The sequence below is a fragment of the Ruditapes philippinarum genome, unplaced genomic scaffold (assembly GCF_026571515.1).
Source record: "Ruditapes philippinarum isolate M1 unplaced genomic scaffold, ASM2657151v2 ctg5128_1_1_1_1, whole genome shotgun sequence".
Taxonomy (NCBI): Eukaryota; Metazoa; Mollusca; class Bivalvia; order Venerida; family Veneridae; genus Ruditapes; species Ruditapes philippinarum.
The window spans coordinates 7,006-21,207 of NW_026857498.1; the positions used below are offsets into that span (position 1 = coordinate 7,006).

Below are 14,202 nucleotides of genomic sequence, written 5' to 3' on the forward strand. Positions count from 1 at the left end.
ATCCTTTTCGTTGTGTAAAAATGTTTTGTTTGTTATGTATTTGTATGTACATAATATATACTTTCGGGAATAAAAAATGTTTAAATCAAGTTCTTATTATGGGTTGATATCTATCTAATACACTTTTTTAAAAAAAACGAAGGGTATGGCATTTTAATGGTTGGGAAGTTCAATATTCTACAAATCGTCGTTCACTTCGTCTCCCGAGTTTAATATAATTTCTTGTTGTAACAGCTTAGATCATTGGAAGCCTAAAACAATCCTACACGGAACTACATTTTCCGTTTTTCGGAAGAATACAACTTAAATGAATAACAAGACAAAAACATAAACAATACTTACAAGCATCCGTTTAACTCGGCCTTCCGCTCTATTTCGGAATTTATGCCGTTCGCTCGTTTTACCGTACACCACAATTTTGAAGTGGAGCGACAATTTGCCGGGCGTGCATTTTAGCATTTTAGAGTGCCTTATTTAAGAATACCACTAAAATCTTCTTCTTTAAGCTCTGTTTTCAAAGTTTCCAAACTAATAACCGATATTACTTGCGTTGCAATGAATAAATGATGACTAGGAGCACAGTATATTCGATAAGTTTATCTAGTGTTTTTTAACAGTAATTTAATTGATATGTTTAATTATAACATGAAAGGTATTAATATAAACGTAAAAAAAATACTGAATATTTTGGTTTTAACAGTATCTAAGATGAAAATATATTACCTGCCAAATTCCTTTCCTTGTGAGAAAATTTTAACTTTTAGAATAGAAGCAACATATTAAGAACATATATTTGTTTTGATAATTATCAGTGTAGTGTCAGACATTTCATTCGTCAGCTGTTTTTAACCATTACTTTTTATAACTAACCCATTCGCTTTTTGTATTGCTAGGTTAAGCATCAATCAAATATATATCAACTAGAACAAGGTATGCTGTAGGAGTCTCCTGATTGATTGAGTGTTAAAGGGAAATGTTTCAAATCGCGTGTTGAACCTCATCATTACGGCCTTTCAGGAAGCGGTTCGTCCCTGAAAGTTAATCAAACCAGGGGGATTCAAGCCTTCTTTATACACTCATTCTCACATTTTGTAAATATCATAAAATATACGTATGACAATTAATTATCAGTATGTTTTTATTCAGCTTATATGTTTAATATAACGATTTCATTTTTTACGCGCTCAGTGATATAACTGCACTTTCAACATTCGTGACTTTGATTAAAACCTTAATTACCCACATAAGGAAAATGTATCTAAATTTCTTTCCTATAAATATATTCTGGACATATTTCATTTTTAGGTAAAATGGTGTCATTAAGGCCATCCATATATGATTTAATCACTACATTAAAGGCAACTAAAGAAGATTTTACAACATGTTTTATATTATTATCAATTGATGAATTCTAACTGTACTGTCATTTTAATTAGGTGATATATCTCATTTTTATCATTTATGAAAGCTAAATGTATAAAGTAGAAAGTAAATTATCAAAAACGTTTCCTGGTCAAAAATAGCATGTTAAATTATTGGCATCTGTTTTTATTTTGATAAGAAATAACACGTTTGAATATCACATAATTATAATTGTGGCGATTGGATGAGAATCAAATCTGTATTCATTTATGTTTTATTGATCACGAAACTTTTTTATGCCGTTAAAAGTATTAATGATAGACAGTTCTGATATATATAAAATATAAGTATACTATAAAATTAAAGAGGGGATGATGCTGTACTCATTTTATCTTGGAAGATTTTGTTTATTTTGGGTATGTGAAATTTGATAAAAGTAATTTCAAACTAACAAAGGTGTTATGACTATTAAAATGGCCATTGGACATTAGGATGTATTTCACGTTGCATTTCATATGTTGTTTATACACATGTACTACCTCGAAACTTAGCAAAGTATCTGAAATGTGAAATAAAACAAATAAACAAGAACAGAACGGGACTTTTACAAAAGCACCATGACGCAATAAATTATTATTTATCCTAGCCGCATGATCAATAGTATTACATTCTTGTTGAATAAGCAAGTTCATTTTTCATGCTACAATATTTCAGTAGTAAAACCATAATTAATTAAGATATAACCTTATATCCTTTATGGATAATAGGAAGAGGGCAAACAGTGTCACAAAAAGAAGCCGCGTAAATGACACTATTATCAAATACCCTTATTAGACCCATTAAGATTTTCTTTCTCCATCCACGGTAGCTTTTGTCTTTAATACACACCTGTAAACAAGCCACTCTTGTACAACAGAAAGGTATATATAAATGTAATTGTAAAACTGTAGACATTATTCACTGAAATCCATAATTAGACTTTCCTTTAATATATTGCCTTCATATGCAATTAATGGCCATATGAAATGTTATATCAACGATTATAAGAAAAAATAGAATGTTAATATTGAAGTTAAAAAACAACTAAAAGTTATAAAACAAATTAGATCGAAAAATAGTACAGACCGTAGAACTATACAGTTTACCATGCTGACCAGACATCGTATTTTGTAGCAAGGCTGCACCTTTGTTTTACTCAATTTTCATAGATGACGCACTACTTCTACCTTATGAGGCGAAACGTTATTCCACATGATATATCAAACAGCAATAAAAAATCTCTTAAGGTATTTCGTAAAAGAAATTATTCCCCACTCAGTAGAATGAGTGACTAAAAAGAAAACTTTTATTTACAATTTCGTCACTGTAATGTTATGTTGGTGATAATTTTGTCATAAACTACGGCATCAAATACTCCTACATACCAAAATAAAATAAAATTACCACTGTGTAAGTTTTAATGTATGGACCAAAATATATATATGGAGAAAATAAACGTTCATACCCTGCTAAAGTATAAATACCCAAGTACTTTCGGTGTATTATGTCTTCATCAGGGGTTTACACTGTATTAAATGTATAATATGCACACAATAGTGCACAAAATCTCTATACGTGTGTACTGTATAGTATCAAAAATTGAACTGAAACACAGTCGCTAGAAAAGTGATAAAATTGCATGGATTATGAAAAGACCGTTATTAAATGGTCATTGTTGTTATACTTAACAAAAGAATAATATACCCCGCGAAAAAGGTAGTGTAACGTAGATATAATATCGAATCTAAGGGAACTTTAAACTTTTTTACAAAAATTAAAACTACATGTGTTACAGGTGCTTCAATTACTATAGATAATATAAATAAAATCCTGAAACAGTATTTTGTCTTGTATTTGATTTTTCCCTCAAATATATTGCCAATCATTAAAGCATCTTTGTAGCCGTAACTAGACTATGTAGTTGTAGGCCGTAGCATAGTATGTAGGATGCCGTTTCAGGTAACATTCTATTTATCTATCTCTCTAACTGTGCACTTTACACCTTATTCTATTGTTATGCTAAATATTTGACTGTATTGACCAATCGCAATGTACAATATCGATGAGACTACCATGTTATCATTAAATTGTATATTCGATTGAGAAATACATTTGAATAATTGCAAAATATATATTGTTTTATATATATTTTCCAGTAAATGCCCGCCGTCAGTCCAGCTTATAACCCTCACTCCTCAGTCGACGCACTTATAAACCTCATCTACAGAATCATATGACATATATATGAGACCCATACTGTAACAATTGGCGCCCAACGGGGTTATCAAACAATGGCATCAGGTGGAATAAGTGAAAGGGAAATACGGTTGAGAAAAAGAGATTTAGAGAAAGAAATACGAGAGTTGAATTTTCAAAGAGAGCAGCTTTTAAGAGACCGCGGGACTCAAAGAGTTACAAATCGTGCTTTCAATGATCAAGAAAGACTAGTTGCTTTGGGAAGGTCTAATGGAATAGATGAAATTGAGACACATGATAGAATAGAACCGGCAGGAAATAGTGTTAATATGGTGGATAATACAATGAATGAAGATAATTTCAGCAACATTTGTAGATTGAGAAAAAGTGACATTGGAGCTTCATACAGAAATAAATATCCTGAAATTAGAAGAAACGACAGTGCTGATACTTTGATGAAAGGAGCAAATATAGTACACCATGTTCTTTGACTAGATCCATGACATCTGCATTACCTGAAATGGAAAGAAAAGATACATTTAGTTCAAATACATTAGAGAAAACTGATGTGAGAAAAAGTAGTGAAAATATTAAAAGAAATGAAGAAGAATTTGAATCATCCATTGATGCTACGTTCAATGAATTTAAAAGGAGAGTCCAAGAATTGAACTATTCTGAGCTCATTGTGGATGATGTTATGGAAGATGATTCTTCAGGAAAGGATAGAGAATTAGAAAAGAAATCTTTGATAAAACAGGAAGAGATTATTACTGAAAGAGAACGTAAGGTTGCAGATAAAGAAAAAGAGATGAAACAAAGAGAAGATGCATTGATTGAAATGGAAAGAATGTTATTTGAAAAGATGAATCAGCTTGAAAGAGAACATATTAAGAAGGAACAGAAATTGAGCGAAAGGGAAAAGGAAATTACATGTTTCATGAGAGATGCACAAAAGAAAATGGATGAAAGAATAGATAAGTTAGAGTTAGGATATAGAAGAAAGGAGAAAGAATTAGCAGAAAGAAAGCTAGAGATAGATAACTTGAAAAGTGAATTGAGAGAACAATACTTTCACAATTCAGACAGAAATACTGAAAGATATACATCAATGAGGTTAAACATCGATGCACAGTCAGAGGAAGACGTGTATAATAGAGAGGATAGAGAAGGAAGTAAAGATAGAGCATCAAGTTTGGACATCAAATTAAATATAACGCCATTTTCGGGGATTGAACCAGTTCCAAGGAATGAAGCAACCTTTGAAGAATGGAAGCTTGAGATTGATTGTGTGAAAACAATTTATTCCGAAGTGGTTGTACTACAAGCGATACGAAAAGCTTTGAGAGGACAAGCTAAAAGGATAATGCTTCATCTTGGACCCTATGCATCTGTAGAAGAGATTGAGAAGAAGTTAGAAGATTCTTTTGGAAATATAGCAAGTAAAGACAGTATCCTTTCACACTTCTTTCTTGCTGAACAAGAAGATAAAGACTCAATCGGAGAATGGGGACTAAGATTGGAAGAAATGCTCTTACAAGCATCAAGAAAAACCAAAATCGCTAAAAATGAGAAGGAAGAGATGTTAAAGAGAAAGTTTCGGAGAGGATTGAGAAGTGAAGAGTTAAGAAATGCAACCAGAGTTCATTTTGAAAGCAATAATACATACGAACAATTAAGAAAGCAAGTACGGTCAGAAGAGTTTGAGATAAGAGTGCAGAAGGAGAGAAGTGATAAAAGAGAAAAAGTACCAGGAAAAGCCAAACAAGCTGCTTTTAGTTTACAAGATGAAGAAAAAAAGAATATGATTAAGCTTTTGATAGAGAAGATGGGACAGTTGGATAAGAAAGTTGAAGAGATAAAGAAGGAAAACATGCAAGAAAGGACCAACATAGGTTCATCACAGAGAGGAAATACATATAGACAGTATAGAGGCAGAGGATATAATACTGGAAGATTTAGTAGAGGAAGAGGGATAGAACAGTATAGAAAAGCAGAAGAAGAAACCAAGAAAGATATTACAGACCCGGACAAGACTTTAAACCAGAAAAGTTCTTCATAAATGGAGGTATGAAGAACAAGAAACAAAACCCTCCAAAACAATGTTTTAATATTTTTGGCAGACTAGTTGGACATCCAAATGAAAGCACAGTAACCATCAACAATATAGACACTTCTTGCCTAGTTGATACTGGATCCATGATAACAACTATCTGTGAGAATTTTTACAACAAACTCAACCCTCAACCAGTTTTGCATAGTATCGAAGAGTTCGTTGTTCAAGGACCTGATGGCAATAAACTTCCTTACATGGGATATATCGAAGCTGTTGTCAACATTCCTGGAATATTGAATAAAAACATAGAGGTGCCAGTTCTTGTTGTCCCAAATACGGAATACAATTTGGATGTGCCTGTGATAGTTGGAACAAATGTGCTCAAGTTTATACAGCATTCTGAAGAAGTACAGCTACCAAATGCTTGGAAATCTGCTGCTTCAGCAATATGTTGCAATCAATTTGTTGGTATTGTATCATCTACAAACAATAGAGATATTCTTGTCCAGCCAAAGGAAACCATTGTTTTATCTGGATTTGTTCGAAAAGACAATGCTGTTATATCTGCAGTTACAGAGCAATCAAGCTTAGCATCCAGCAAAATTGGAATTTGTCCTAGAGTTGTTCGGCTTGATAAGCCTGGGTCATCAGCAAGAGTTCCTGTAAAGATCTTTAACATGTCTGCTTCAGCTATAACTATCAAACCAAAATCAGTTCTTTGCGAGTTGAATGAAGTGAAGGTACTACGCAATTGGGAGCCAGAGTCAGCAAATTCTTCATCAAAAACTGATAACTCCACAAATCTTCAATTAGATCAGCAAACATTTTTTGAAGCCATCAATCTTAAAATAGATCATCTTGAACTATCAAAACAGCAGCTACTTAAGGATCTTTGTTACAAATGGAAAGATGTTTTCTCTCAAGGACCTTTAGATCTCGGAAATACAGATATTGTTAAGCATAACATTAAACTTGTAAATGACCAACCTTTTAAAGAACCATACAGAAGAGTTCCGCCTGCTCTAATAAGTGAAGTCCGTGAGCATCTTCAAGAAATGCTAAGAATGAATGCCATTCGACCTTCTCACAGTCCTTTTTCCTCCAATGTTGTAATTGTTAGGAAGAAAGATGGATCAATACGCTTCTGTATTGACTACAGAAAACTTAATAACCGCACTCATAAAGATGCTTACGCAATTCCACGGATTGATGACACTTTTCATTTATTATCTGGCGCTAAATACTTCTCCAAACTTGATCTCAAAGCAGGTTATTGGCAGGTGGAGATGAACGAAGCCGATAAGGAGAAAACGGCCTTCCAAGTCGGTAATCTCGGATTCTTTGAATGTAACCGGATGCCGTTTGGTCTCTGCAACGCTCCGGCGACATTCCAGAGACTGATGGAACGTTGCATGGGAGATATGAACCTCAAAGAATGCTTGATTTACCTTGATGACGTCATCATCTTTTCTACATCTTTTTCGGACCATCTTCAACGTCTTTTTTACAGTGAAAATACGGAAAATGAAAATACGCATTTTATTGCATCAATATTTCTCAATTTTTCATTTATAAGTATATAATAAAAGAAAATACCAATTTTTATGTGATATTTGTGGTGAAACGTCTAATGCAGCATCTCGGAACCAGAAGTATCATCACGTGAAGAAAACACCAAAACTTCGAAAATACTCTATTAACATTCATAGTGTAGTAAAACTTACACTATAAAAATAACCTGAAGAAACATTCTCTAACAAAAGACGGATTTTAAGAAAGTAGAGATCAAGAAAACACAAAACGTTATATTCCAGCAATAGAGAATACATCAACAACCACAAAAACTTCAATGAAGACACCAAAATTTCGAATAATGATGGGGAAAACTGGAACAACTTATGTCAAAATAAATCAAAAGAATGTAAAAAAAATACTCCTGTAGATCCATTACCAATAACTCCAATCAAGATACCATCACCGATTTCACCTCTACCACCGACATCAAAACCCAGCCGACCTACAAGCCCAGACATATATATATTAAAGCTGAAAACGATATTGTTACATAAAAAGTATAATTTAATTATCAAAATATTACATCTCGGATTTTATACACGCATATTTTCTCTTATAATTTGAAAGAAATATTGACTTAACAAGCTTCAACAGCAATATTTTAGGCAGCAAACGACAATATGTATAAATCTTGAAATTATCTAATATCTTAAAGTTAACACATGTTTCTCTTACCTAATTATCTAAATCGTTTGAAAATGCGTACCAAATAAACATCTGACACGTTTCATTGGTGATTTGATTATCGGTATTTAACACCTGTGTAAAACAAAAAGAAATCCTGCCAAACACCAAATTGCTGCAGTGTTAATAAAAACAGTATTTTCATTTCATTATTAAAGAGGTTTTTATTTGTTTGGGTCGTCAGACCAAACAAATAATGGTAGCGAAATTTCAGAGTCTAATGTTCTTAATTGCAAATGCCGAAAGTAGTCCACTTTTTTGAAGCGGTTACTTCCCTTTTGTATGTACACTAAAGCCGAAAAATTCAGGGGAGATCACTGCGTAAAGATGGTCAAAGACAGGCGCATCAATTTTCAAGCAAAGTAATTCCCGAATGGTCGAAGATTTCTAATATTGTTTTCTGGTATTTTCTGATCGAAAATAACTAAATACAAAGCGGACATTCAATCTCTGACACAGAAGTTTATGACAAACCTAACAACAAGTAGTTCTCAAAACAGCTTAAAACTAGCGATTTAAAAGAAAGAAATATTTTATTTTGTTACAAGTATCCAACAAATTACAACGCATTTAAAGTTAAACAATAGCGTTGGCTTATAGAATTGTCAATAAATGCACAATCACAAATTACGCGGATGAATATGATTTTATCAATGAAAATACTATTTTTAGCCATGTAGATTAACGAATACTACACAAACCGAGTAGTGGAATATATAGATTCTACATGTCGGACTGTTTGGGCGAGAGGATTTTCGCTAAAATATTTACTTCAATTTTAAACAACAGGTTTACCCTGAACAAAATACCTCGAAATTAATAAGGATTACAAACCTGAATGCAATGGAAGTTCTAAATTTAGAATGACTTTATATTATTCAGACATTCTTACATAACTTCTCCGTGGTACAGTGGTAACGCGCTCGCTTAGAGAGTGAGAGGTCTCGAGTTCGAATCCTAGTCGAGGAAATTTTTTTTTTGTTAAATTCTTTTTTTAATTGTTTTTGTTAAGGAAGTAGCCATGATTTACAAGGATAAAGTGTGGCTGTCGTAAAAAAAGTACATAAATGATTTTTTGATGCAACTCTAGTTATGCAGAATTCCGTATGTGCCTTACAAAATGAAATATAATACATAAAAATAAACTTATACAGGAAAATGCATACAGATATACAGTACGATTTAGATTGCAAAGATCAGAAAATACCAAAGAACTTGAAGCCCTTTGATTCTTTATAAATATACATGCTTATAGTAAGCTTCAGGATTATTTACATCTGTGTTAAACAACAGTTAAAAGTCGTTACAAGCCCTAATTTAGAATAATATGGTTTTCTTCAGGCCGTTCACATATAAATTTAACCGTGGCTGAAGGGTTTTCGGGCTCGCTTAGGAAGCGAGAGGTCTGGAGTTCAAATCCCAGTAAAGGTAACTCATTTTTTTAAATTGTTAAAGTCAAATAAACATTGGATTGAATATCAGTGTTGCAATTAGTCTTATAGCCAATTTACTACAATTAAAACGCTGGAAAGCATTGGTGGCACTATACATATAATCTCACAACCTGCACCTTTCTTACATTCTGAGACCCAAACAAATTCAGCGCCTTCTGTGCTTTGATTTAAATTGGAAAGGAATTGTTGTACGTAACATTCAATTCAATTATTTTATTAACATATAAGCATATTCTATGTTTTCTTTCATTTCATTCAGTCAAAGATAAATTGTTTATGATCTAAATCATTAATGTTATAATAAATAACAAACACTTTATAGGAGTGGCAATGACACACTGAATATTTATTTCAATACACACACATACATAAAAGATATACTTATATTGATTTAAGTATATGTGTCCCTGCACTTAACATTTAATTTATGAAAAAATAAATGTAAAGTCCCGTGTCGCAGATATGATCCACTATCCATTTCTCTTGGATACATCGTCTTAAAGGGGAAACCTTTTGAAAATAAAACACAAAAGTGGAGAGGTCAAAATTGCTGACTCAATTTGATCAGTCTGTATGGGGAACTTAGCAGGTGAGAAATCTCTCGTCATTTTTGAACACACCTTTTTCCCCAGTATTCATTATTCATGTTTTGATTCTTGGGTTTTATTATGCATAATTTCCTTTTCAAGGTTTTCAAGCAATGCATTCAAGATTGATGTAAACACTGTTAGAATAGTCAATCAATTTTTAACATTGTTCAGGAAGATTCTGCGTCATGTTTTTATTTAATATCACGATGCAAAATTATATCTATATTATTATTCTAATACAAAAACATAACGCTTTCTATAATTGAAACTGACAAACGAAAATTAGAGCATTCTAAAATGAATAGACTTTGATCATGCCTAATAAATCCGTGTCCGTCTCAATAAATCTCGTGAAAGGATTTCGGAAAAATAATTGGTACCGATTGCGTGGCAACACGTTTCTAGTTATAAAATGATTTCTGATTTGCATTCTTCTGCAGACATCTGTATAAAAACAACTGCACATAACAAGTTCGGAACAAACATTAATACAATAATGATGAGTGTATCAAGATAGGCAAGGAAAGCAAAAATATTCATTTTGCACGCATTGGGTTATGTGATATATTTTTATTTAATTTTATAAATGTGACCGAACATACATATATTATGACCAACACATATGCCTATAATTTATATGAACTCACATCACAGAAAACAAAGAAGACAAGAGGGCCATGATGGCTCTGAGTCGCTCACAGAAACAACTGCTTTTCAGTCTTGGAAATTATTTTTCAAAAGAACTTGCTGAAAGCACATATTTAACTTGCCCCTCTAGTAATATACTTTCACAACACTGATTGTTTTAGCTTTTTTCTTCATAATTAACAATAGGGCCACTAAGATGGCCCTAGATCACTCATCTAACCCATCATTTCAATATTCACTATATAAATTGAAATATGTTGCCCGAATATTTTGGAAAGGCTTTGTTAAAAATATGTATGTTGCAAGTGTGTTACTATGAGACTATGTAGAATAAATGCAGAATAAATGACCACTAGAGCAGGATTAATTTTGACTGGAAATTCTTTTTTATAACTTTTTTGAATGAAAACACAAAATGTCACATGCAAAACATGTAAGGTGTAGGTGTTTGAAGTTTACAGTTTTGGGACAACAATTTTTTTATACATTCTGTATGGTAACATAATTGTACCTCAAAAATGACAATTGGTCAAACATTGTAAAAAATATGAAAAGTAGGCCAGTTGATATCAAAATTCAATTCAGCATCAGAAATTACGCCCCTAGTCCAAATTTCAAGTCTGTATGTCAAAAAAACACAAGAATGAAGGTACAATCATATAAAAAATATCAAAAGTAGGTCAGTTGATTTCAAAATTCATTTCGACCTTAGAATTTACAAACCTGGTCCAAATTTAAAATCTGAATGTCAAAATACAAGAAAGTAGGTCAAATGGTGTCAATAATTGATATTAAATATATCAAAAGTAGGCCAGTTCATATCAAAATTCAATACAGGATCAGAAATTAAAGCAGCACGCCTCCAGATATGTCATAATTTTCAGGAAAATTTTGAAAATGTAATAAAAAGTAAAATATTGTTAAGTGAACAAAGAATGCTATTGACACATTACAATCGGCACTTATAATCCACGCAAATTACCAAAAAGAGGTCAAAAATAGCCCCTACTGCGTAACTAACGCAGTAAAAATATGGTGATAAATACTGCAAAAATTAGTCATTAATTGCACACAAGCTATAAATTATCACTTGAATCTTTAATATTTTTACTTTTCTTAAAATCTTAGTACATACATTTGTATTCCCCAAAATAGATAAATACAGAATCCCTAAAGAAAGCCCAACACGGCAAAATTGAAAATGTTGCAGGCTCGGTTTGATTGAGCCTGTTCATGGACGGTACTGGAAAGTGCAAGTTTAATTTTCTTGAAATAATTTGGCTCTTCCGGAGGCATGCAGCTTTAAACCCCTTGTCCAAATTTCCAGCAGGTACATCAAAAAACGACAAACAAGGTCAAACAATATCAAATAATAATATCAAAAGTAGTCACTTGATATCTTAATTCAATTCGAAATTACATTCCTGGTCCAAATTTTAAGTCCCTGTACATCAAAAACAAGAAAGTATGTGCAATGGTTTAAAAATATCAAAAACAGCTCAACTGATGCCAAAATTCAATTATGCACATGAAACTCAGGTTCAACAGTATGTCCCAAAATTTATTGAAATGTGCTTTCTCCAAGTTAAAATCCAGTTCAACAAAAAAATTTTTTTTAAACAAAATTCAATAAAATCATGAGCATACAAACTCATCTTTGTCAGTAAGGTACGTAATGTTTCTTAAGGCATATTTTTTTTCCTGGTTAATGACCTACAACTGACCTTACAATGATGCTATATGATGTCCGAATTCTAGAGCTGAAAGATATTTACACATCATAAGCAGGTCATGACATTAAGACTTTCTCCAAGCCGGAAAAATTGCATAATATATGTACACATTCCAACATGAGTTGTTTCCCTTTCATTATAAAAAGATATCCTATGCCCATCTTTGAGTCATTGAAATTTATTGAAATTTATGAAATTCTTACTGAAAATGGTTAATTTTGATAAAAGAATGAATAAACTATGTATGGGAAGCTGCATATCCTATTATAGGCCAAGTAAAGTTGGTCTTTTCTTTATAAAAAAACAACAGTTTTTTTTAATGACACCTATCATTATACTTATACTGTGAGAAGAGTTTAAAACATAACATATCTACTGTGTGTGAAGTCAAAACACGTTTATTTTTATTAATAAAGAGACTGTGTATCCATTTTTTAATTTTCTAATATTAAATTTGAGCATAGAATATCTTAAAACTATAATTTGAAGAAATGCCATGACATGGGGCATTTAAGCTTTAGCTTAAACAGGGCCAATCAAATTAAAATTAACAAACTTGATAAAAGATCATCCACCAATTAGTGCTGTAGAAGAAGACATTTAAAGATATTTCTAATTTTAGCTTTAGCAGTCCCTACAAGGGGGCAATGAAATTAATGTGAGCAAACTTGATAAAACACAACCGAAGAATGCTACAAACAAAGTTTCAATTAGTTCTGTAGAAGAAGATGTCTAAAGGTTTTTCTATTTTTAGCTCTAGAGACCACTAAAAGGGGCCAATCAAATAATATGAGCAAACTTGATAAATCAAATTGGCATCGTGTTCTTTTTAAATAGGTATTTACATAAGCAAGTTTGCTAAATGATAAAGACAGTGAGTGATACATGAAAAAAACATCGCTGTCAACGTCATTGTGCGGGGATAATGGAAGTTAAAATTACAGGAAAGTATCACAAAACAAGCTAATTATTGTGTCTTTTGTTTCTCCTATAATTATCATTCTAAGTATATTACTGAAATAAAGTGTCCAAAATGAAACAGAACAACAAAAAACCGCTGGTCTTACGTTCATTGAACGCCGCCTTTCCTTGTTGATATTGTTAATTTATCATAATGTATGACTGTAAACAAAATAAACCTTTGCCGTATTGGCTAGTTATACTGAAAGAATATTATTCCATGCAATAACAGTCGTCACTTCACAGTATTTAGTATTTTCCCATTGATCCTTTAATTATTTACTTAAGATTGAATTTTGATAGGCTAATTGTGACCGTATCATCGATCGAAGAAAGCCGAATCAGCGGTCATCATTTCTGCCAAGTTGTTTCAATTCCATTCCCTTCGTTTAAAAGAAACAAAGCGATTATGGTATTGTCAACAGAGTGACGGACAAAAAGGTGATCCAAAAAAATAACGTTATGGACATTCAATAGAAAATGCTCTAAAAGACAATGAAAACGTTATACGTAAAATGCTTTTCAAGCTTCCTACTCAATCCGTTAAATTTGTTTTGTTGTAATTTATTACATGCATGTAGATGATAAGATTTCAATAAAACATTGTTTAAAATAATGAAAGGTAATAAAAGTACTTTTCAGATGGGTGTCTATAAAAGACAAAAATGCTAACGTTAATATGGTATTTTTCAGACAATGGTATTTACGGACATTTTGATCTTAAGTCATTCAATCGAATAGAATGTCTTCAGCGGATGTTTCAAAATTGTACCGATTTATGTTAAATGTTGATTTCTGCTTAAGCCGGTGCTAGGGGGCGTGGACGGTAGTTTGCAATTGACAGTACCGTCCATAATCAGGCTCAATCAAACCGAGCTTGCAACATTTTCAATATTGTTGTGCTGGGC

General features: G+C 32.2%; 1 protein-coding gene across 1 annotated transcript; it reads left to right on the forward strand.

The window, feature by feature from the left end:
• The first annotated feature begins 3,952 nt into the window (after nt 1-3,952).
• LOC132749950 (myb-like protein X) lies at nt 3,953-5,667 on the forward strand. Its single transcript, XM_060739893.1, has one exon. It carries the CDS (start codon nt 4,097-4,099, stop codon nt 5,654-5,656), a length of 1,560 nt encoding a protein of 519 aa, XP_060595876.1. The 5' UTR covers nt 3,953-4,096; the 3' UTR covers nt 5,657-5,667.
• The last annotated feature ends 8,535 nt before the right edge of the window (nt 5,668-14,202 follow it).

Coding starts and splice junctions, on each gene's coding strand:
- LOC132749950 (XM_060739893.1), top strand. CDS start 4,097: ATGACATCTGCATTACCTGAAATGGAAAGAAAAGATACATTTAGTTCA.